This window comes from Eutrigla gurnardus (assembly GCF_963514095.1).
Source record: "Eutrigla gurnardus genome assembly, chromosome: 22".
Lineage (NCBI taxonomy): Eukaryota > Metazoa > Chordata > Actinopteri > Perciformes > Triglidae > Eutrigla > Eutrigla gurnardus.
The window spans coordinates 8,340,555-8,363,975 of record NC_139933.1 but is presented as its reverse complement, the minus strand read 5'-3'; the positions used below and the strand labels follow the sequence as shown (position 1 = coordinate 8,363,975).

General features: G+C 42.3%; 2 protein-coding genes across 2 annotated transcripts; one reads left to right on the top strand and one right to left on the bottom strand.

Annotated features, from left to right (window-relative positions):
* Positions 1-852: 852 nt before the first annotated feature.
* nhlrc2 (NHL repeat containing 2) lies at positions 853-14,327 on the bottom strand. Its single transcript, XM_084039776.1, has 12 exons — positions 14,146-14,327; positions 12,310-12,462; positions 9,962-10,011; positions 9,377-9,782; positions 8,877-8,998; positions 8,659-8,788; positions 7,302-7,395; positions 6,908-7,139; positions 5,731-5,853; positions 5,339-5,548; positions 4,949-5,162; positions 853-3,422 (listed from the first exon to the last, which is right to left on the bottom strand). The coding sequence occupies exons 1-12, from the start codon at positions 14,306-14,308 to the stop codon at positions 3,157-3,159; spliced, it is 2,163 nt and encodes a 720-aa protein (XP_083895902.1). The 5' UTR covers positions 14,309-14,327; the 3' UTR covers positions 853-3,156.
* A 257-nt stretch (positions 14,328-14,584) lies between these two features.
* dclre1a (DNA cross-link repair 1A (PSO2 homolog, S. cerevisiae)) lies at positions 14,585-23,224 on the top strand. Its single transcript, XM_084040133.1, has 9 exons — positions 14,585-15,215; positions 15,591-16,934; positions 17,029-17,162; positions 18,228-18,346; positions 18,729-18,872; positions 19,122-19,267; positions 20,699-20,853; positions 21,552-21,693; positions 22,473-23,224. The coding sequence occupies exons 1-9, from the start codon at positions 14,831-14,833 to the stop codon at positions 22,637-22,639; spliced, it is 2,736 nt and encodes a 911-aa protein (XP_083896259.1). The 5' UTR covers positions 14,585-14,830; the 3' UTR covers positions 22,640-23,224.
* The last annotated feature ends 197 nt before the right edge of the window (positions 23,225-23,421 follow it).

Genomic DNA, 23,421 nt, shown 5'->3' with positions numbered 1-23,421 from the left:
ATATCGTCCGTGAAGTCTTCAATGCACCGGCAGTTTGCTTTGACTCATTCCCGCTCCGGTCCGGCTGCCCACGAGCACAGAGAACAGCTTAGAATAACCACCGACAACTATTTCCTCCTGTTTGGTGAACATTACAATTCCCAGCTGTTTTGGAAAATATTTTAGTTTGTATCAAACTATGTAGGTGCGACCTGTTTTTGAAAGATTTACGTCTTCAGGAAGACAGGAATGAGCTCGAGGACTGACTGCAGACTGGGGAATTTGCCCAAAATGCATAGGTCATCTTAAAGTTCTTAAAGTTTGTATTCAAAAGGAGGAACAAAACAAAACCCTACAGCTGTAATGATACCTCACGACATGAACATAAAAGGTTTACTTCACTACAGTGTAAATGTGCAGACCTGCTGCAATGTTGTCGTGCATGACTTTAACGACAAAAAGCCAGTTAAAGTGGTCGTTAGCTCTACACGGAGCTGCAAACATGATGGAAATGTGCTGCTTTTGGAAGAAAGAATGAGACAAATGAGAGGTGCAGTATGTTGTGAACGGTCAAATTCGTTAGGGAGCTCGTTAGAAGCGTTTGATAATATCTTGCATAGCAGAGCTGCCGTCTCATAGGCTGCAACTGTAATATGAGAAGGATTTGGAATCGCAGCGATGGTCTTTGATGGCAACCTATCCCGCGCACACAAACTAGACCAGACAACAAAATGCATCAGTTATGTGTTGCATCTTAAAGTGCAGCCATTGCTGTAAAAAAATTAATATATAAAACACCAGGGGAATAACAAAGCTGTGCTAAAATCAGCAGTTAATTTGACATAAATAACGTTTAACCATTACAGAAATACGTTATTGCTTCTGATGCAGTTTAATTGTCATAACATTGGCGCCACAGTACAGTACCGTTTTGTTGCAAGGCACTTGGGGGGGCTGCGTGATCCCAACCAAATCAAAACAGTTTGACAAGCACAATTATGTCGTGATACATGATACAGCCATAACCGAAACAGCTCACATCTGTGAAAACCAATAACGGAACATAACACATCATCATATTACTGTGTGCTACGCAAGGAAATGATGGTAACGCATTGTTGGAGCATCTCTTTTATGTTATCTTCCCTTTTGTGGAGTGGATATGAAGAGCATAAAAGCGTGTTAGAGATTTTAATAAGAATTTTCTTAATACAATATCCCTCAAAGTGCATCGAAGTCCATTGGTGTCATCAGTTCACAAGTGGTTTCCTCCCCTTATCAAAAACAGGCACTTTATTCATTGCTTAGATAACAGCAATGGGTTGTGGTCTAAATCAGAAGGGCTCCTTGTGTTCTGAATAATCACTATCAAAAGTCTAATCAGTCATACAGGGAGCAGAGACACAGAGCAACGCTTTAAGCTATGAGCATAGACTGTATTTAAGAGGTGGACATACTCATGATGTGACCCATTGGTTTGTGCACAACGGTTTTGAGGCCTCGAGTTTGCCACTGTGGCAACCAGCCAACCAGTGAACGGAAGTGACCATATTTGGACTGTGGAGGAGCGACGGGTGGATCTGACGAACACAATCGGCAGAGCTGCACCCTGAGAGGCAACCTTACTGCATCTGGCAGCGAATTAAAATAGTGGCTAATTGTATTGGTAGCGTGGTTGCGATGCTGCAGTAGTGACGCCACGGTAGCAACCCGTCAATCACAAGGCATACCCTGCTTTATGGTTTATTTTACTTTAAATGGACTAAATGAACATCATGCTGTTTTGAAGGGGACTTGTAACTACAGATTGAGAACACAAACTCATGTTTACTGCGATAATTAATCAAGTTAGACATAGAGTCAATTTCTCATAGACTTCCATTCAATCAGACTTCTTTTTGCAACCAGAGTTGCCCCCTAATGGCCAATAGAGAAAATACAAGTTTAAGGCACTTCCGCATTGGCTTCACTTCACTTTACTCTATGGTGACACGTGTATAGACACCCATTTACGAGAGCTTAATCAGTGCACATAAAAGCACCATCCAAGCCGACTTGACTGCATTAGCCAGTGTTTTCTAAAGAGTTTGGAGAATGGTTCTGCTTCCACCTAAGCTCCGCCCACAAAAATCCATTATCATGTTTACCGATATTATTCATACAGTAGAAAGTGAAGATTGGATTTAATATTATGGAGTTCCTAATATTTTCATATCACAATTGTGTGTCTCTGCATAGATAACGTCTCTTCAACTTCAATACATTAGGTTACATTTCATGCCCTTGAATTACTCTTTATAATGTGACATTAAAAGTAATGCTTTGTGGACAAAAAGCAGAATAAAACCTCTTTCTCTGAGTATGACTCACATATCAGCTCCAATTAACATCCCTTTAAAAAAACCTACAATGTGCTTACAATGCTACAAAGGCTCGAATTCATGTTTGTGAAAAGCGGAAATAGTTAAATAAATACTTCTTGGAAGAGGTGGAGGAAGGCGTGTGTTGTTCCCAACAACCGAGTGTGAACATCCTATTCCTTGAAATCCACTTTAGCTGAAAAACATGAAAGTTATCCGAGCGTTTACTTCCGTTTTAATCCCCCACAACATCACAATGATATTCTGTTTATTTGTAGAACCACTGCCGACACCATCATCACCTGATGGTCATTATAAAATGTTTCTCATTAAATTCACACACTATCTTTTATTTTGGTCCTGTGACAGTTTTATAAGAAAGGAGGTAATTTTGAGGGGAAACATTCACATTACTAATCTAGACAGTTTCCATAGTGAGTCAGTGGAGCTTGTTATGTGGGAATTTGTTGCGTAAGAATACCATCATGTAGATATACATGTTTATGCTGCAGTTGTGTGTGCTGAACAGCCTTTATAACATGCCTGGGGATGTAACTAGATGCATTCCTATCGATAACTGTCACCCACAGTCAAGGGCATCGCAGCACTGATGCATTATGTTTCGTAGCGGGGGCTTCCGAGTAGTATGAAATGAAATTCCCCTGAAAATCAGATTTGGATGAATTGCATTTTTGTCAAAAGGGACCGTCTGCGTTTTTCTTCTCCCAGAACTATAAAGAAAAAGAGGATGGTGAGGGGGGGGGTTAAGAAGGACGTTTAAACACCACAGAATGTGTTGATTCTGAGGCTGTTGTGACTAAGAAAAGGCATGAGACAACACCACGGTGATTTCTCCCTCTCCACAAACGGCGCTGATGTGAAGGGGCTGGGTGAAGCAGGCTGCCTTCATCATACACGCGTTACCCGTTTCCTTACAGTAGTACAGCCATACACCCAAAGTGAGGCGTGGGTTGCTGTTCAAGTCCTTTATAACAGCTGGAACTTTGATTAGGACGGAGAGGGGCTTCGACAGATCCACAATGTCACCAGACACCACCTGACTTTCCAGCAGCCATTCGGCACCTGTGGAAAAACGGGAAACAGATTATTGAAGTCCGTCAAAGAGAGAGAAATCTACAGTTTATATACAATTAGTTGAACTAAGACTAACTATATATATCATACTAAAATAAGCCCTCAACAAACTAGCGCTAGAAGGTCTAATAGATCACCAGTCATAGGGATTTATCCTCTGGGGGCAATGAATGCCTGTATACAATTTCATGGCAATCCATCCAACAGCCCTTTCAGTCTGCACCAAAGTGGTTGACCGACCGGCCGGCCGTCATTCCCACAAAACGAGATCAATCCTCCGTTTTGACCCAGATCACTCCCACTGCGGTCTGTTGTGAAAGGGTGGATGTGTCTTTATGAAAACAAATAGCCTCTCCGAACCCCACGGAATCAGACGGAGGGTGAGGACATGGATTTACCGAGACACGGGGGGGGGGGGGGGGGGATATTTTTAGAAACCGAACAGACATCTAAAGAAACCACTGAATGACAAATAAAAGTCGAATGCGTAGGCTGCTACTTCGACTGTGAGAAAATGTGATGCCGGAGAGACCGCCGAATCCGTGCCAGCGCTGATTAATGAAGATGATGCCTAACATGACGTCCCAGGGCAGCCATTTCTAAAAAAGCCACTAAAAACAATTTAAATCCGCCATGCTCCTCCAACTTGATCCATTAAAATTCCTGCCTCCGCTCTGATGTGATCAGCGTGAGTCCAGACTGAGTATAATCGGACAGCGGGGGGATCACGTAACATAGCCTGGTAGTTAATTATGTGAACCAAGGCATGTCGTCTTATCGAAAATGTTCTAAGAATAGCCCGCTGATATCGCTGGCTGCATGCTGCATCAGTCAGAATAATGGGACTACTTTTGTTCAGAACCTAATGCACGGACCGTCAGCCGCCACTAACGTGATACGGAATCACTTCACACAATAACACTGTTGACGACAATTTGAGACTGAACAAAAAAAAGCATTTTGAATAATATTTAGTGGTGGAAATCATATATTAAATTGCAGAAGCCAAGCTTTAAAAGTTGCCCCTGGCTGATTTTTGAATATTCCTCCAACCCTCAGCTGAGAACTGTGAATCCCAGGCGTGGGCCGGACTGAGTGGGATTCCGCTTGTTGTACAGTGAAAATAACATTAAAAGGTGAAGCATCATTCACTTCCATTATTTTTGACAGAATGAAGGATCACAGACCAAAAAAAAACCAGCCGGAAAGGAGAGTTTGAGAGGCTCACCTCCACAACAGAGTCATTATAAATGTAGAGAACAAGTTTGGGTTGCAACTCTGATCTCACCCTGACGAAATAACTGAAGCAAAGTGTGCCATTCTTTTCGGGAAACTAACTGTTAACGAGTCATGCCTGAGCAGCTGGACGGACTTTCACGAAAAGCGGCCAATTCAAAAGTCTGGAAGCAGGATTCGTGGATTTGTACTTGTTGCTTGAATCCCACCACCAAGCCTTTTGTGTCTTTGCAGAATTGTCCGTTCTAAACCCCGCCCTTGAACCAACGCTGTCTCACCCTCAGCTGAGAGGGCCCAGCTACTGGGGGCCTCTTTGGTGAGTTTGGCTCCTTCTGGAAGCGACAGGGCGAGCGACACGGCGAGAGTCTGGCCTGCCGACACCGTCACTGGTGGCATTTCCTTCCTGGCGGCGGATTTTGGCAGCGTGGGGGCTTTGGCAGGACCAGAAGGCTTCGAAGGCACCGAGTCTGTGCAGTCTGTGGAAATGGGGAACTACACAGGAGACAGAAATGAGAACGCTATCAACACTTTCAATATTCTTCTTAGAGAAACTCTTCCAGCTTTCTGGATAGATTAATGACACACACTTGGACTAAATGAAAAGTGCTTTCTTGGGGATGGAAGCTTTTCTCTCTCACACACACACATACACACACATCAGGCCTCACCAGCGAAACAGTCTTGGAGGACAGGTCCAGAACTTTGACCTGGTGGTTGTTGGTATCGGCCACGTAGAGGAGCTTTCCGTTGTCGCCGACACAGATTCCTCCCGGCTCATTGAAGCAGGATTTGCTGAAGTCAGGACCCAGGGTATCTCCAGCCTCTCCAGTCCCTGCTAACGTGCTACACTGCTTTACCTTCGGATCCACCACCTTGATCTGAACACACAGGCACACGAATACACTCAACAAACCAAAAAAAGTCCTGTATGTTCCCTGTGTTTCCTTTTACATCAAACAGAGATGCACTCCACTCAACAAGCTAAATACACCTATTATACTGACGCCACGGCTTTGAACTACAACCTTGTGACATGCAAAAAAAAACAACAACAAAAAACCTTGTGGTTGTAGGAGTCGGCCACATAGAGCTGGCTTTGTTCAGGAGCCCAGGCGACACCGAGAGGATGCTGCAGCTTGGCGTCCACCCCTTTCCCATCTGCGTCGCCGAAAGCAAAAAGGTTCTGGTTCAAAGAAGACAAACCATCCAGAAGAGATCAAACACAGTTATACAAACGCCCAAACGGCAACTTGTGACACCTATGTCTAAGCTCGGCGTGGGTCAAAGAACAGAATATCCAATCAAAACTTGGTGAGCTGCCTCTATCTGAATTTGAAAAAGAATTCATTTTAGGATAGGGAATAAAAGGAGGCTTTTTTAACCATCAAGATAAAGGATTTTCTTCAGAAAATTCAAGCCGAAGACTTTCCTATTAACTTTAACAATCAGTTTTCATTTGAACACTTTAAATAAAAAAAACATTGGCTTCATTAGATTAAAAGTTTCTGAATAATTCATATAAGATCAGTGAGACAAGAACTAATAGACCACAATTGTAAGAAACACCAGAAAGAAGATAACTGCATCAGTTCCTGTGCTAAAAATTATATTTAAAAAGAGAAAAATTTCGATTTTTTGTATGTGTGTAAAAATATGAACAATGGCAGCTGAAAAAATTAATCAAGTCTGTTATTATACTCCAAATATCATCCCCCCAACGTGCTGTCACACCAGCTTTCACCAGAGTGGAAGGATTTAAAAAAATGTCTGGAAAGTAATACCAAAATTGTCTTGAGGCTTGGTTTCAGACACAAACAGCAGTGGCTGTATTTTGTTTCTTTTTTGAATCAATATTTCAGAAATGGCCGTGAAACCTTGTGACTGCCTCGGAGTGCTCCAAAAGCCTTACGCAACATTTTTCTTCATAATTGTCCAAGTGCGCGTACGGCTGTGAATGTGGTCGGTTGACATGCGGCCGTTGGAGCGTGCGTTGGCTGTTTGATATGTGGGGACAGAGCCAGGGAGGGGACATATTGTCATTGCGGGTGCTGGGCGAGAGGTTATTCTGCTTTGGATTTCCTTCTGTTAAAGCTGCTGTTCTCTCCTTTTTTATAAAAATCATTCTAGCTTGGTGTAAGAAAACAATCTGGAACCAAATGCCACTAACTAAAAGGCATCTAGGAGAAGAAAGAAGAAGTGAGAGATAATGTTAATCCATCCATCTGTTGGACACCCACCATCGGGTCCCTCTCTCCCCCCACCACCAACTTGACGGCTCCGTCCTTCAGAGCGAGTGTGCGGATGGTGCTGCTCTCACTATCGGCCACGTACAGGCAGCCCCAGGGCTCCTCCGGGGCTAAAGCCAGGCCTGAAGGCTGGGCGAAGCCGGCCTTGTGGGGGTAGGCGTTGTTCCGGTTCTCCTCGTTGCCGCTGCCCGCCCATCGGACGCACGTTCCCGCCTTGAGCTCGCTGTTGACGTTGTAAAATAAAAACGAACACTTCAACACCCTGCTGAGTTTGACATTATCGTCATATTTATTTGCTTTTAATTCCTTTTAGCGTTAGAATTGGCTTAGACAGGGGGGGGGGCTGCTGCCAAGTGGCCATAGTGGTGATGTACCAGTCTCTCACCTTCCTTTAGGCAGTTTCCCATCTGCTAGGAACAAAGCCCAGATCTGATGGGTCCCTGCCATGGCTATCCACAGCACGTTATCTTCAGCATCGCCTGCACATACGAATGAAACACAAACAACTCAACACCAGTGGAGAAAACTGTGGCAACCTGTGACATTGCAAAGAGAAATGCAGCAATGCAGGTTTAAGTGACAGGTGTCAGTCTGACAAAGGTCATTCGCTGCTCTCAGATGCTCTCAGTAGAGTCGACGCTGTCACCATGACAAATGCACAACCCTTACAGACGTATGGAATCTCAGCTGCATTTTTAATGCCGCACAGAGATCAGACCTTCTTGATCACATCTGGCAGACTGTCGGGGACATCTGACGACTCTGGCACCTGACTCCCAGCATCGGCATCACTGCAGCGCATGAATATGCAATATGTGTGCGTATTCTGATGCAACGGTAGTGGAGTTAAAGGTCCGATATGACCATGTGGAGACCAGCAGCTTATGTGGTCCATCAAGCTGTGACTATGACTGATTACCTCTTGCTTAAGGGCTGTGCGTAATGACAAAATAATTGTGCTAATGGCCCCGACATTTCTTGCACTTAATCTTTTAACGATTAGTAACTCAAACACCATACGTCTAAAATGTAATCTGCACAAGCAGGATCAGCAACTCAGTCCCAGTGTCCAAGTTCCTCTTTTGTTTGATTTTAATAAGTGCCCAACACATGCTCTCCATTTTACTTTAACTATTATAGGATTTTGAATAGTATATTTTCAACATTTCTAAAATGGGAAAAAAATCTGTGGTGTTAATTTTGAATGGTCGTTGATTTGTCATGTTTTAAAGCTGCATTTTGTACAAATAAATAACTAAAAAGGCACATTTCTGAATATTATTAATCTTAATGACCAGAAGGCCTAAGCTGTGCATGGTAAGACTGATTGTATTCAACATTTCCTCCCTGATCTTGCATCTGCAATCTGAATACGGATATATAATGCCTGATGGCAACATACTATCATTTAGAGACAAAAGGTCTGAGAAATTCAAAAGGCGAGTTAAAAAAGCTTTCTGCTTTGATGAAAAAAGGCACCGTGAGACAAATGTTTAAAAAAAAGATGAATAATAATGAATACCAAAGGCAAAAAGCAAAGCATTTAGAAGACTGCGCTTTGATTACTGTGAGAATATGAAAGACCTTGTCAGATACTTTACGGTACTTTGTGACTTGCATATTTTCAACATATTTCGAATTATTGATTGTAAAGCAGCATCAGAAAGAAAACAAGATGTGATGAGAGGGCAGGCATGGAGGGGAAACACGATAAAATATAAATGTTTCCCTCCGAGACTCACCGGCAGTGCCAAGAGTCACATCCCAAGGCGAGCTGATTGGCTGCTGAGGTCCCATGGCGCCGCCCTCTTTGTCTGTGCCTTGAGTACCGACTCCAGCTAGAGTGCTGACGCGTCCCTCAGACAGGTCGATCTGAAACACGGACAGACAGGCAAACGTCAAGTCACATCAAATTCAATCAAAATATATATATATTTTAAGACATAGTTTGGGGTACGACCTTCCGGATCAGGTGGTTTTCGGTGTCGGCAACGTATACAGTGTCCCCTTTAATTGCCACACCCTGAGGGCAGTTAAAGGACGCTTCTGACAAGTTGCCATCCCGTTTCCCACTTTTTGGCCCTGGGAGAGAGAATTGATAATCCAGTGAACACTGTAGTTCCATGTGTGCTACTTGTCATATTAGAGCTTTTTTCCGCCTCTTCAGACTCAACGTGTTCAAGTATTTAACACTTCATCTCACCAACATTGAAAGGTTACTAAGCAACAGCACTTTTAATTGTGCCTCAAATATTCCATTAAAAAAAACCCCACTTATCTTTCAGTTAACACAAGAGTCAGATTTAGGCATTTTTATCTTCCCTGCTTAAATTTTGGTAGGAAAAAAAAGATTTGAAGTCTGATTTTATGACAAAGGATATGTACAGGCATACCTGTACTTATATTTGTGACTGAGGTATGTTTAATCTAATGTGCTTATACGGAACAAAAACATCCTACCTCCTATGACATGTAACAGCTGACCGGTCGAGGACACCACCAGAATTCGGTGATGCCCAGTGTCTGCTATGACCAGTCTTTTCTTGCTGCCGTCTGAGGCCACCTTCCCAGGAAAGGACAGGACGCTGGGCGGAAGGGAGTCTCGGTACAGCTTGATCCCCACCGCGTGCGTCTTCAGCAGACCCCGCTCCCCATAGTGACGGAGGGCGCTGTCGGTAAAAAGCGTCAGCTTGTCGCGGTGGCCTTCGCCCACCAGGGAGAAGAGCAGGTTGCCACGCGGGCCCAGTAAGACCAGCGTGGGCCAGCAGGACACCTCCAGTTCATGCCAGAGGTGCGCCTCGCTGTCGTTCACCACCGGGTGGCAGATGTCATAACGGAGCACAGCGCTGCGAACGTTGTCCAGGACCTTTTGATTGTTGTAGACAAGCGTAGACGATTGAGTAATCACATTTCCAAGGTGACATCTTCAAAGTGCTTATTTTACTAAGATGCACATGTATCTACATTTATATACAGGTTTCCAGGAAGAAAGCACAAGCAGACCAGTCAACTCAAGGGTGATGATGAGCAACGAAAATCACTTACCTTTTCATTGGGGAATTTAGCTGAGTGCACACCAACAATAACCAGTCCATCTGAGAGGGAGATTCCACAATTAGAGACGGAAATAAAACGGCAAAAAATAACTACGCCAAATGGTTTGGCCGTTACCACACCAAACGAAACCAGACCAGAGCAAACGCATCACAAAAGCACACAGATTAGTATGATAAATAGATTCGGGGTGAAGGAGGGGAACTGGTGTGAACTTCAAATGAAAACCTCAACAGTCTTGCTTTGTTTTCAAGACAGTGACCCTCCAGCATAATATAACAATTGTCTCAGTGAGGATGCTGAACATGTTTCAGCACCTCGAGACTGGAAATGTTGTTCTCAGTAGTCATCAAAGACTAATACCACTATCCGTATTGAACGGACAATGAAAGCGATTGATTAAGATGCTTGGCTTATGACGAGAAGGAGCATGAAGGTGGATGTTCAAGTGTTATGCAACTGAATGGCTTTGAAAAGCCCCCTTTTGAACATTTTGTGGTGCTGCAGTCTGCACAGAGGTGGTGTTCCATAACGAAATGCACTCACACACACAAGCCCAACTGTGCTATATGGTCGTACCCACTGTGGTCCTCAAATGGGCGAATCAAATGCATGATTCAGGCGTGAAAAACGATGCATAATATATATTCACACCATTATATTTGCACACCACAGGCCACTCCCAATAACAATAAAGCAAACTAAAGCCCTCTGTCTTCCATAAATGGCAGATCCTTTACATGAAGTCACATAATCAAGCCCCTCTTAACGGACCTAAAAAAAGCATAATTCCAAACCTACAAAATCAAACCATCTGCCGTGCATTTCGTCACCCTTTGCCTTCGGCCAAGCGGTATAGTAGCAGCACAGATTGCGGCGACGATGGGTGGGTGGAGGACTGTGGGAGTGACTGGACAGGGTGGCTCCCACACCTAACTGACCAGGGCAGGAAACAGAATGTACTCGTAGTAGTGCCAAAGATAAGGCCAGTGCGATAATGTGCCGTGGCTCTGCAGAGTGTTCGCTCCGTGCCCCGTCTGGCTCACCACTGAATTTCGAGCTGTGCCGCTTCCTCAGATGATCCCGCGAAAGGGGGCCAGCAGCAGGATGACACAGTCAGTCGGATGTGATGATGCTTTACATGGAGTGGCTGTGCTGAGACATACAGTGAACTGCTGCGGGGTACAATTATGGGCCCTGTACACACCGACGCTGGGGAATATTTTTAGTTGCCGTCTCTTCACATCTGAGATAAGGGCTCGTACACTCGGGCATGAAGAGGAGAGTTGATGCAACGCAGCTTCTCTGCCCCAGTGAACTCAAACATGTCCGTGTGATGCAGCAGGACACATGATAACAGTGAGGAAGGCCTGTAGTCTGAAGGAATAATGAAATCAGGCCAATGCTGCTTTTTAATATGCAGTTTTTAATAATTTGGCAGATAAAGAATGTCACTTGACTGACTCTTGTCCTCATCACCATTTAGTCAAATCTACTTTATATGCTTTAATGTTCCACCAGAGCCAGAGCTTCTTCTTTTTTAATTAGTTAACTATAACTATGGTTTAACAAGCAATGGACAGGGACCAAACATGCCTTTGCTCACAGACAGCAGGGACAATTTAACTGAGGCTCCTAGCTCGGCTGCTGGCCTCAAGCAGAGATGAAGAGCAGGCTGCAGAAGTCTGGTAGTCCCTTCTGTAGAACCCAGACCACCAGGAATGTTTTTTTTGTTTTCATGCCCATCTGACGCTGATTGAAGTCACATTTGTTGAAGTTTGTTATCAGATTTCGTGTGTTCCATTTTGAAGCCACATACCTTTCGCCCACCACATCAATGAGACGTTCCTGCAGCGTGGAAACTGTCATCTATTTTGATTAAATCCCACACAACTGACTTGATCGTCATCAATATTTACTCGTGAGCCTAACGTCTATTTATCCATGGCTGAAAATAGTCTTTGGAGGAAAGTCGGAGTATTGATATGGAAATGTCTTGTTGGTTTTGGCATTTTCATTTTCCAGCTTACTGGTTGCTGCAACCGAGCGTGTGAGAAACCAAAACCCAAATCGACACGAGCCAAACATGAGGTGCCCCAGTTTTGCCTTCTGCCAAGCGGCTTGGATCAACCTAACCAACTGTGCTTCCCGAGGTGCCTTGTAACAACTCTTCAAGTCTTCCCACATCATCCAGATGTGTTATGCATGAATATTGAATATTTTTTCATTGTGAATAAGCTGTATGAAATAGTGAGATGTGGCATTTTTACCATACACCTTTCTCTCAACCCCTTTAGGATCACAACACTGCTGCTTTCCAAGCCAACGTTAATCCATACCTTTGGCGGAGTGTTCCTTCTCTAGCTGGTGCAGGTCAGGCAGGATGTGCATGCAGTTGATGCAGCAGTAAGTGAAGAAGTCCAGCAGCACCACTTTCCCAGTCAGCTCCTTGTTCAAAGACAGAGGCCCTTCTGTGTTCAGCCATTCCAAGCCTGGAGCAAATCACGGAGGGAAAAATGATGCTGTCATCTTATTAATTAGTCACAGCACAGGCAAACGCTTAGAGCCCATCATCGTACGGGTATATCTCTCTGGTCTGTTATGTCACATGGGGGAAAAAGGTAGATGGACAAAAGCAATGACTTGGAGGTGCTTTTTTTTTTTTTACCTCACATGCACTTTATATATTGTGTCTGATAACATTTGTCACTCACATGCTTTTGATTAATACTTTCACTTTTATATTTTACAGCATACCGAGCACCAAAATCCAGCCTGAAGTACAGAAATGATACTCTACCCTCCACATCCACTTTTTAAGCCTGTTTAAAAGTCTTTGAGCTTTGCGATGTCTCATTAGAAAGGCCAGTTCTTAATCCCAGTAGCTCTTGACCTGGTTAAAATAAGTTGAATGATTTAAAAAAAAAAAAAAAAGGTTTATTCCTCTATAGCTTTAAGAATGATGTAAGCACAGACCAAGCTGGAGAAGAAAAAAAGAAATATGTCTCCTGATGTTAAAGTCTCAACATTTATTTTTTTAAATAATTATTGATGTTTGGCACCTGTAATAATGGTTTAATGTGTAAATAATGTAATGCCAGCCCAAATTATCCCACAAACCCTTTCTTATTGTTGTGCTCTAAAACTGTGTTGTTATGGCATCATGGAAAAATATAGTATAAATATAAATATAGTATAGTATAAATATAGTTCTAAATTTTATATCCTTAAATGTCTCTTTGAATATGCAAAAGGAATTAAACTGGATACACGTATGCAAAATACTAAAATCAATGGGTCAAGTAAACAGGAAACGTATTAAACACATTTAATTAAATTCATATATTTATTTTTCAACACACTTTTTCTAATCCAGGTAAGCAAAACCGTCTTTCTTCTGTGCCCCCTGTCAGGTAAACTCAAGTATAGACAATCCCAAAACTCAATGTATAGAGAGACAAATATTAAAAAGTTGTGTCTGTTATGCGGTTCAAAGATTTGTCATGGGCAGTTGTTTGAGGGCCCACACAGCCATGTTTATTCTGCTGTAGATCCCCATCTACTGGTGCAACGAAATACTGCCAACATGTTGTACACCTCAGTAGAGGAAGTAACTGTAGAAGCATTTTACTTTTAATTACTGGCAGTAGGTAAGGTATTTACAGTGAAGCGTTTCCATAAAGCCCTGATGATGACATACAAAATCAGAAAAAGGAACATGATATAATGCATCATCTTGCTTTGCATTGATTTAGGGCTTCCTGATTATGCCATATTACATAACACTTGAGGAAGGTAAAGAAAGCATAACTTGGATATGAGGAAATGGACTGCTGCAAACTGTTATGTGCACAGCTGATACACAGGAAGCTTTGCACTTAAAGAAGAAACAAACTGCTCCTAACTTGGTCTGAAGTGAATCTGACTGACTGTCACTGGTCCATGTCTCTGTGAACAGTCAGCTGTTTTTAGACAAGACAGCTGAGTCACTTAGAGAAAGCATGGTTATAAACACGTTAATAAGTATTTAAATGCAAAGAGAGGACAGTAGTGTAAACCCTGTCTTTTCATACCGTATGGACATGTCAAGTCCTGTCATGACATTCCAGCAAACTCAACTTAAAACTGCAGAGCAACTGCTACGTAGGCGAGCTAGAGCTCTAACGTGGTCTAACCTGTCTGGAAATCCGGGATCTTCAGGTCATCTCTTTCGTCTAGCTTTTTCAGATACTCGTTGACGAGATTTTCTTTCTCTTGTTGTGTCGAAGCGTCATCCAGGGAGCCATCCAGCTCACTTTGGAGAGGAAATAGGGTGGAGAGGCTGCTCTGAGACGCCATGTTTCCAACAACAGCAACAGCCACCCTGCTAGGTAAACGCACAACGACGATTCAGAGCAGTAGTTTCGACAAAACAGTAAAAAAAGAAACAAAAATAAAAAAAGAAGACTAGTCTGATATTTCAAATATGCATTTTATGCAACACTACGTTGCAATGTTTTTTTTATTTATTTTACTTTAGTAAAGAAACAGATTATTTTTTTTGTTTTTGTGTAAATGACGAATGTGTTGCTCTGTTTCTCTGGTTGTCTTTACTACATTCATTGTTGTCCTGTGGCGGTAAGCCCTAACATGTCTTTAGCGAACTATGCAGCATCTAGCTACAGAAAATAATAGACACATTGCGTCAAAAGTAATTATGCTAATCTGTTTTCGACGGGGAAATAATCCCGACAACATGGAGGAGTTTACAGTAGCCGTTAATGTACTGTCACGTATTATTTCTCGGCGACCGCAGAGATGTTAGCAAACATCAGTACTTGTGTAACGTAACGTTGGACGTTACGCTGTCGCCTGCTCCAAATGTCACAGGACGAGTCTGAAAATGACATTTGGGAGTATAAACCTCTTGAGAAGAAGAAGAAGAAACGCGAAGCGCCTTCTGCTGCTGTGACCAAACGGAGATGTACGCTCAGAAAACTTTCCACGGTCAAGTCACCTGACGGGGAAGTCAGTACAGCTGCAAGCGGGGGTCGTAGGACTGCTGTGGAAGGACCTGACGTCACTTTAGAGGCACATAATACGTCATCTCCCGCTAGAAACACAGTGCAAACAGGCGATGCAGCCGAGGGACCATCCTCTGGAGACTTTTGTCCCGTGTGTCAGATGCCCTTTGCCACTTTGCTGGTACAGACTCAACGATGGCATGTTGCTGGATGTCTTGACACCCCCAGGGACACATGCAAAGGTACAGACAACCCCTACTTCCTCGTGGTTTATCTGGTTTATCTTATCAGAAACCCCCCACTTGTACTCAGAAGAGACAGATAAAAAGTTGTCAGAGCTCCAAAAAACACCAGATTGTGAATTTCCCACCCTCCTTCATCATGCTGTGTTCATGTCATATTGGAAAGCTTCCCATACTCATTTGCAAGCATCCACAGAAATAAGGTTGCGTTATTGCAGAGTTGTATCATGTGACAATAATGTACATTGACAATATAGTACAGAAAACATTAAAGTGCTGTATAAGTCCTATGAATCATCATTATTATGAGGAATTATTATAATTTTGTACAATGTTGATAAGCATAACTTATGCATGTTTTTTCTTTTCACACAGAATGTCCAGAGGGTCTTACGTGCTTCTCCACCATTCTAAACCATTATAAGAAATTCAACCACACCCTCCTGGCCTACAGTCGAGCAAACGGTGACACAGCCCTCCTCAGTCGGTCCCAGCAGGCAGAGACCAGCCTCAGTTGTATCCAAGGACTGAAGAACAATGCAGTGGAAGGCTCTAGTTTAAAGACTTCACAGGATAGTGCTCTCACTCCTTCCGCCTCATCCAATCGTAGCATCTCCCCTCACACTGGAACACCTCCATCTAAACGTACAAATGGACTTCTGTTACTGCGCTCACCTGGCCCAGAGGATTTTAAGAAGAAGAAAGGCTGGTCTTCCTCTACTAAAAGCCAAAGGTCTAACAGTTCTTGCCAACAAAGCAAACCAGAGCTTACATCCACTCCTGTCAAGGCAGAGAGTAGAAAACAAGCTTGCAAGGTTTCACCCAAAAGGGACCCTTCCCCCGACAACAATGATGCAATATCCTATTCTCCTCTTTCTGAGTTCCCTGCAGAGACTGAAGGCAGTGGAAGTGAATGTCGAAAAGCCCTTTTTACTAGTGATGCATTTGAAAATGAAGATGAAAACTCAATGGTGCTGTTCAGCGATGGTTTCTCAAGCGACGATGAGCTCCTCACTCAATTTATAGATAGTTTTGAAACCAATAATGTGCAGGTAAAGGAGCCTGCTTCCTTAAACACCCAGCAGTATCCAGTTTCCTCATCGTCGCCCACTGATCAGCCAGGTGCCTCTACAGCTGAAAACAGATCTGATTCCACAGACGCTCATAGTAAATCTACCAGTGCCATCAGTATTCAGTCTCCTCAAAGTATTGTTTTAGAGCGTCTGAGAGAAACTCTTATCAGCGCCGATAACCCGCTTTTGAAAAACTTAAATGACAGCAGTATTCAAGGGCCTTCATCACAAGCCTCGATTGTCCAAAGATCTCAAACGGAAGGCGGGATCAAGGCAGGTCAGGCCTCCTGTCTGAAGCAGACGGACATTGGGGTGTTTTTTGGCCTCAAACCCCTCAAACAGAAGGAGAAAGTGGCCGAGAGTGGACCAAATGAACTCAACGCCACCTCTGTGGTGAAAACACTTGATGAAAACTCAGGACAGAGACGAAAAAGGAGGGAAAGGAAAATTAAAAGTCAGGCTGACACAACCGCAGATACCTCACACGGCACAGTGGCTGGTGCTAATTGTAATGCAGTGGTTGCTCAGGGAAACGCAGGGAGAAGTAGGACCAGAGGATGGAGCGGAAGAAGGTGGAACAGAGTGAAAGTGAATGCTGATGGAGAGGTAGAGTTTCCACGTTGTCCCTTCTACAAGAAGATTCCAGGTCAGTCAGATATCAGACATCATTTACTGCTGCATTTATTTAATTATGTGTTTCTTTGTAATTAAAGTTAAAATTAAAATGTTATTTCCCCCAGGCACAAAGTTTGTCATAGATGCCTTCACCTATGGAGAGATCCAGGGCATCACTGCCTACTTCCTAACACATTTCCACTCGGACCACTATGGAGGGTTGACCAAGAATTCCACATTTCCAATCTACTGTAACCGAGTAAGTCAAGTTTTGGCTGTTGTAAAATATGTGTTTTTTGATTCTGTTAGTGTGCGTCAGTTAGACAAATGTTAAAAACACCCCTGTATTTTGAAGTAGGATTCAATTACTTTTACTTTACTATTTATTTTAGGACTTTCTCTGCTTTAGAGTATGCCTTTTTCTTTGTTTTTGCATTAGAATGGATGGTTTACCACATATATCATTTTAGCCCACCACGGATTTATTCTGTGAAGGTGCTACAGAGCTTCTTTTAAATCCCATTTATTTCCATCTAATTAAAACGCTTCCTGACAACCGTCTTCCACAGAATTCAGAGTAAATGCCTGATCCATTTATCTCAATGTGCTGCGTTGACTCAGAAATGGAAAATTGGCTTGCAGTTTACAGCTATGAATGACAATATGCTCGTGGCTCTGACCATATTGGAGTTGATGAAATGGAGTCGAAGACCTTTTGGGTTGTTTTTTTTTTTTTTACACAGTTTTGGATAATAATTTAACATCCAGGAAATGTAGTTTCTCAGTCAGTCTTCCTGTTTATAACATTAGCACTTTGTTGTTATTGTGCAAAACTCCAATAATTGTGTGTGAATTCAGCAATAAAGTGAATGGAATTAGGCAACAATTGCAATTCAGATCAGGTTCAAATTAGACATCATTTGTTTAGTGTTACTACAGGCATTGCAAAGGTTTTTATTTATCTTACTGGTATGAATACAAATATAAATCTCTAAAACTAATTATAAAAGCCATATAGATGGAATCTAGAATAACATGCATTGATGAAAGCTTGATGAAGGCTGGATATGACGTAAATTCTGGTAAATAGGTCATGTTTTATTACAGTGTGTGCTATTTTGGGATTATATCTAAATTAATAACAGACCTTCAAGGACTCTCCCATTGGGGGTTTTGTTTCTTTGGTAGGTCACATCATCATCACTTCAACTTGGAAGCTAGGTGGGTCATAGCCCAGAAAAAATCCAGCTGTGGTGTTACCAGCTGTAGTGGGTGCTGCTGAGTGAATGAGTGTGAGTGACTGACAGCTGCCTCTCCTGGTCAGATTACAGGCAACCTGGTGAAGAGCAAGCTGAGAGTGGCAGAGCAGTATGTCCACATCCTCCCCATGAACACTAAGGTCACCGTGGAGGGAAGCACGGTCATCCTGCTGGATGCCAACCAGTGAGTCATGCATCTGACGTCAGTATCAGCCAATGGCACCCATTTCAAAGTCAGACAGCCCTAAAACCAACTGCTTAGATTGTTTCACTGAGAAATGCTTAAACGTATTGATGGCGCCAAATACAAAGCTGTAACGTTTCCTACAATTTGTTGACTGAAAATAAGAGTTCTTATGACCACTTGTAGAAATGTTGTCTTGCAAAAACAAGAATACATTGATGATCCCTAGAAGTCACTGGGTTCTAACAAAAAAAGGAACAAATTGTGGATACAAACAAAAATAAGAGAGAATGTGTTCTTATGTTGCTTCTTTGCTTGAGGATCAATGAGCACCTCCTTCAACGGTCATATGTCCAGCTTCAGCTCCTGTTGGTGTTTTCAGTTGTCCAGGATCGGCCATGCTGCTGTTCTTCCTGCCCGATGGACAGACAGTCCTCCACACTGGAGACTTCAGAGCTGACCCCTCAATGGAGACCTACCCTGAGTTACTCAGCTGCAAGGTGCAGACACTCTACTTGGATACTACGTGAGTACCTGTCTGTCTCCTCTCATATACATTTAATGTACCAGTGAGGTTACTGAATGAAAACTGTGGTTTTATACACTGCTTTCAGCTGTGTATGTGACCATTTTGGGTGGTTTCTGTGAACAAGACTGTGCCAATGAAGATCAATATACCTTGTGCACTTCATTCTCAGTCCATGACCTTGATGACCGTGATGCAGAAGCCCTGGCTGTGATGAAGTTTTAACTTTAAGCTCTTTTCTCCCTATAGCTACTGCAGCCCTGAGTACACCTTTCCCAGACAGCAAGAGGTCATCAACTTTGCAACCAACACAGTCTTTGAGCTGGTGACGCTTAACCCACGTACACTCGTGGTGTGTGGCTCCTACTCTGTGGGAAAAGAGAAGGTCTTTCTGGGTGAGTGTGTCGGACACATTGTACTTTCCGCATCTGCAGGGTCACAATTTGTCATGTAAGGCAGACGTAGCATAACTTTTGACAAATTAGAGTAATCTGGTTTTGTCTATACCTTTTTTAGGTTTTGTAAAGGAAGTTCCAATTTTACACTTAAGGGAAAGTGGGAAATGGTGAAAGCATGTTGTCTTTGTTGCTTATACCTCCTTAAATGTCATCAGTATTTTCTAAAATCAAGGATAAGCATGTAATCTTTTAAAATTAAATTAAAACATGACATACTTTTAAGGCCTAACAAAAAAAGCAGTTCAGTAATATTGTTTTCACTCACTCAATCAGAGACTAATTATATTAAAAGATATGGGTATGGGTTTGTTATGCCCGGCAATAACAAATATGGATACGAATAAACTAAAGCAAGGGATATTATTTAACAAGATAAAGGATATGGGCTGGAAAAAATGCTGCCAGGTGAACTAAATTAATTAAAGAATAAACTGGACAGAAACTCAAAATAACTTCATAATTACATGACATGGTGCCAAGGGAAAGGGTGCCAAAAGATGGCCAAGATGGGCCGTGTTTTAAACAACCCGGAGACGGTGACCAGCTGCCTCCAATTCCTTTTAATGACCTCCAGCAACTCTGAATCACACTGTACAGTAACAACACACACACACACACACACACACACACACACACACACACACAGCCCTGGCAGAGGCCCAGTGGTTGACTCAGGGTTGAGGTAGTTTGCACATAATTCAGTCTGATAATGAGATGGGTTGTTGATAAGTGAAATGTTTTTGATGATTGATTATATTACTTAAAATGACATGGTAATTTTATTCATTTCATTCTGAGAAGAGTGATATTTCACTGATGTGACGACCGGAACAAAGTAAATGTTTCTAAATCGATAGTAATACGACTGGACTTTTTTTCCCCCTGTAGCTTTTAGATCACAACATGACTTTTCCTCCGTCTAGAAGGTCAAGTGAGATTGCGTGTCGTGTGGAGACGGGTGGATTAGTCCGTCTGTGAGACAAAGAGACACTACTGTCTTCTAGCGATGCATGAATAACGCTCTGTTCCACTTTGCTGTGGTAAAGTAATCAAAAACATACAACATCACGGAAGAATGCATCAATTCTGTAATCACCATTGCTTTTAAATCTGTGCATGAAATCAGAACAGGGACGCTTGCGTAAACTTGGTCAAATATATCCAGATTGTGGAGAAAAAAAAGTTGTAAAATGTGTCTTTTCGCAAAGTAAAGGACTGGCGTTGTTTTGCAGTAAGTTAACTTACTCCTGTAATAAAATGTCCAATTTGTTCGTGGGGCAATGTGAACTGCAAGTAGATAATAAATCTTAAAATGAAATGGTTGACATTCCTGAGTCTAACACAGACCGTGTTCTGCTTAATTTGCAGCACTGGCAGAGGTCCTGGGGTCTAAAGTGGGCCTCACTCGAGACAAATACAACACCATGTGCTGTCTGGAGTCTGAGGAAGTGAGACGATGTATAACCACCGACTGGAAGGCAGCCCAGGTCCATGTGCTGCCCATGATGCAGATCTCCTTCAAAGTAGGTTCAGCCGTCTGCTTTTCCATTAATTGGTCTGAGTATGAACGGTATTTTAGGAAACAAAGTACATCTGTGATTAGAGTAAATCAACCACCAAATATATCCCAATGAGACTTTGTTCCCCAAGCAGTTTCTCTATTTATTATCTGCATGTAAGTCCATGTGTTTGAATTAGTTTGACAGTTTAATTTAATAATTCACTACTTACCGAGATGAAGGGGAATAGAACTTGCTAATATAGTCATTCACTATTTCTCGAGTCAAATTATTCATGCACAGTTTATTGAAATGTGCAGACACCTCCTTTTATTTTGCTCGGTCTTCTCTTTTTTTTTTTTCATATGCAAGTATCTAGCAGCAGCTGAAATAATTAGGAAATGCAAATTATGATGACCAAGCACATTATCTCTCCAAAAGCATTTCAATTGGCAATATGTATAACCACAGATAAGTCTCAGAGTTGGTATAATTCAAGCATCGCTGAGCACAGAAATGCTGACTTGGGGGGAGAAAAATATGCCATTTCGGTTTGTATGGAGATCTTTGACTAATGACTTTTTTTTTTTCTTCAATCAAGAAGAGCATTTACAAAACAGACGGGTCACCTTGAAGTTAAATGTTTGCATTGTAGATGAAATATTTGCAGTTAATCAGCTGGTAAACACGTGATGATAAGAAGATGTGTTTCTTGTCTCTAGAAACTGCAGGATTACCTGGCCCGCTTCTCAGGACAATATGATCAGCTGGTGGCCTTCAAGCCCACAGGCTGGACCTTCAGCCAGCAGGTGGAATCAGTGGAAGACATTCAGCCTCAGACCAGTGGCAACATCTCCATCTATGGTGCGTATCATATTTTCTTTTCTTTTTTTGGGGCATATTTTAGCACAGTTATTTGTTAGAACGTACATTGATGACAGAACGCCATCTATCTCTGTTTTACTGACCACATCTTGCCATAAGCAATGACAGCATCATTTTTTTTCTTTGTTAATTATATTGTTGTATTTTGGCTCTAGCTCCCTCTTTTGGCAAAGAGAGGAGGTGGATGTGGATAAACAATAGGTGGTCTTAGTTTCAGGTAACTTCAGCTTGGTGACGATGAGAGGGAATATGCTGCCGGACAGTCGTCTAGCACTAAACCCCCAGTTCTTAAATTGGGTCATCACTTAAATTTGGAACCGCACATTTAGTTTGTTTTTGGCCCCATCCTCTGTGTTCATGCTCTGAATGGATCCGTCAGCCATCCGGCCTGTAACCTACAATCACAAGCTAGAGGCTTTAGCGATGAACACTCGCACATAATGTCTTCCTCCTCAGCAGTTTGCATGTCAGTCAGGCGGAAGCCAATTTGCAGTTTCCCTCTCTCTCTCTCTCTCTGGCTTGTGTTGATCTCCTCCTCGCTCTCCCCAGCCATATGCTGCTACTGCTCCTAATATTGTTCTCTGCAGGTGGGAGGACTGTATTTGAATAGGTTCAGTGTCGGCTTCATCTGAATTATTGAACCTACGCTTGAAACTCAAATCGTGGGTTATGATGGATTTCTAAGCCATTTTCAGGATGGCTACATTATATATTATTTTTTTTTTACTAAGATGCCAACCCTTCTGTTTCCTTGACAGGAATCCCCTACAGCGAACACAGCGGCTTTCTGGAGTTGAAGCGCTTTGTCCAGTGGCTTCAGCCACTCAAGATCATCCCGACAGTCAACAATGGCAGCTGGGATAGCAGGAAGGCCATGGAGAGCTGCTTTAGGGAGTGGATCATGGAATCTAAAGCTAAATTGTAGCGTATTTAAAGGTTAAAATGTGTTTGCAGCTGAACTCTGGCAATAAGAACAAAACTATCAATTCTCAACGCTATTTGATCAAGCAAATATATACATCACTACTCATTGTATTACTTGAATTGAAGCTGATGCCTCAGACTACTGAGCTCATAACATCTGCATTTCAGTGCAAGGGGATGTGGTGAAGTAGGTGAACATTAACTGCAATCGCATCAACAAAAAAGGTCAAGTGTACCCTCTTCAACCAATTTACTATAAAGGTTCTGCTTTTATCCACAATGGGAGAATGGAATTAGCTGTCAAGCCTGATGGATGTTTTAAATGCGTGGACTTGATCCGAGGTCGAACACGTCTCATGTCTACAATGAGACCCGTTTGTTGTTTTTTTTTAGTAAAAAAGTATTATACAATGAAACTGAAGTAATTGGATGTGTTTACTAACAGCTGTGGCCACTTCCAACATTGCCGTTGCTTGTCACCAATATATTGCAAATGCTTTTATATTGTGCAATTTCATAATGATGTATATTGTTTTATATTTACTCAAAGCTTTTGTGCTTGAGAATAAAAAATGTTTTAAACCTTCTTTTAAAATCATGTTGTTGTTCTTGAGATTCAAGATTAGTTTTATTATATATATTTTTTTATTAGCAAACCTGGCCCAATCAGTGGCTTTGCAGTGTGTGGTTCAGATAATAAATAATTTAGGAACTGTAAATAGTTATGTGTTAATAGTTATGTATTGTTTTAGTCAGAATTCCAATGAATTATGTAATTTTGCC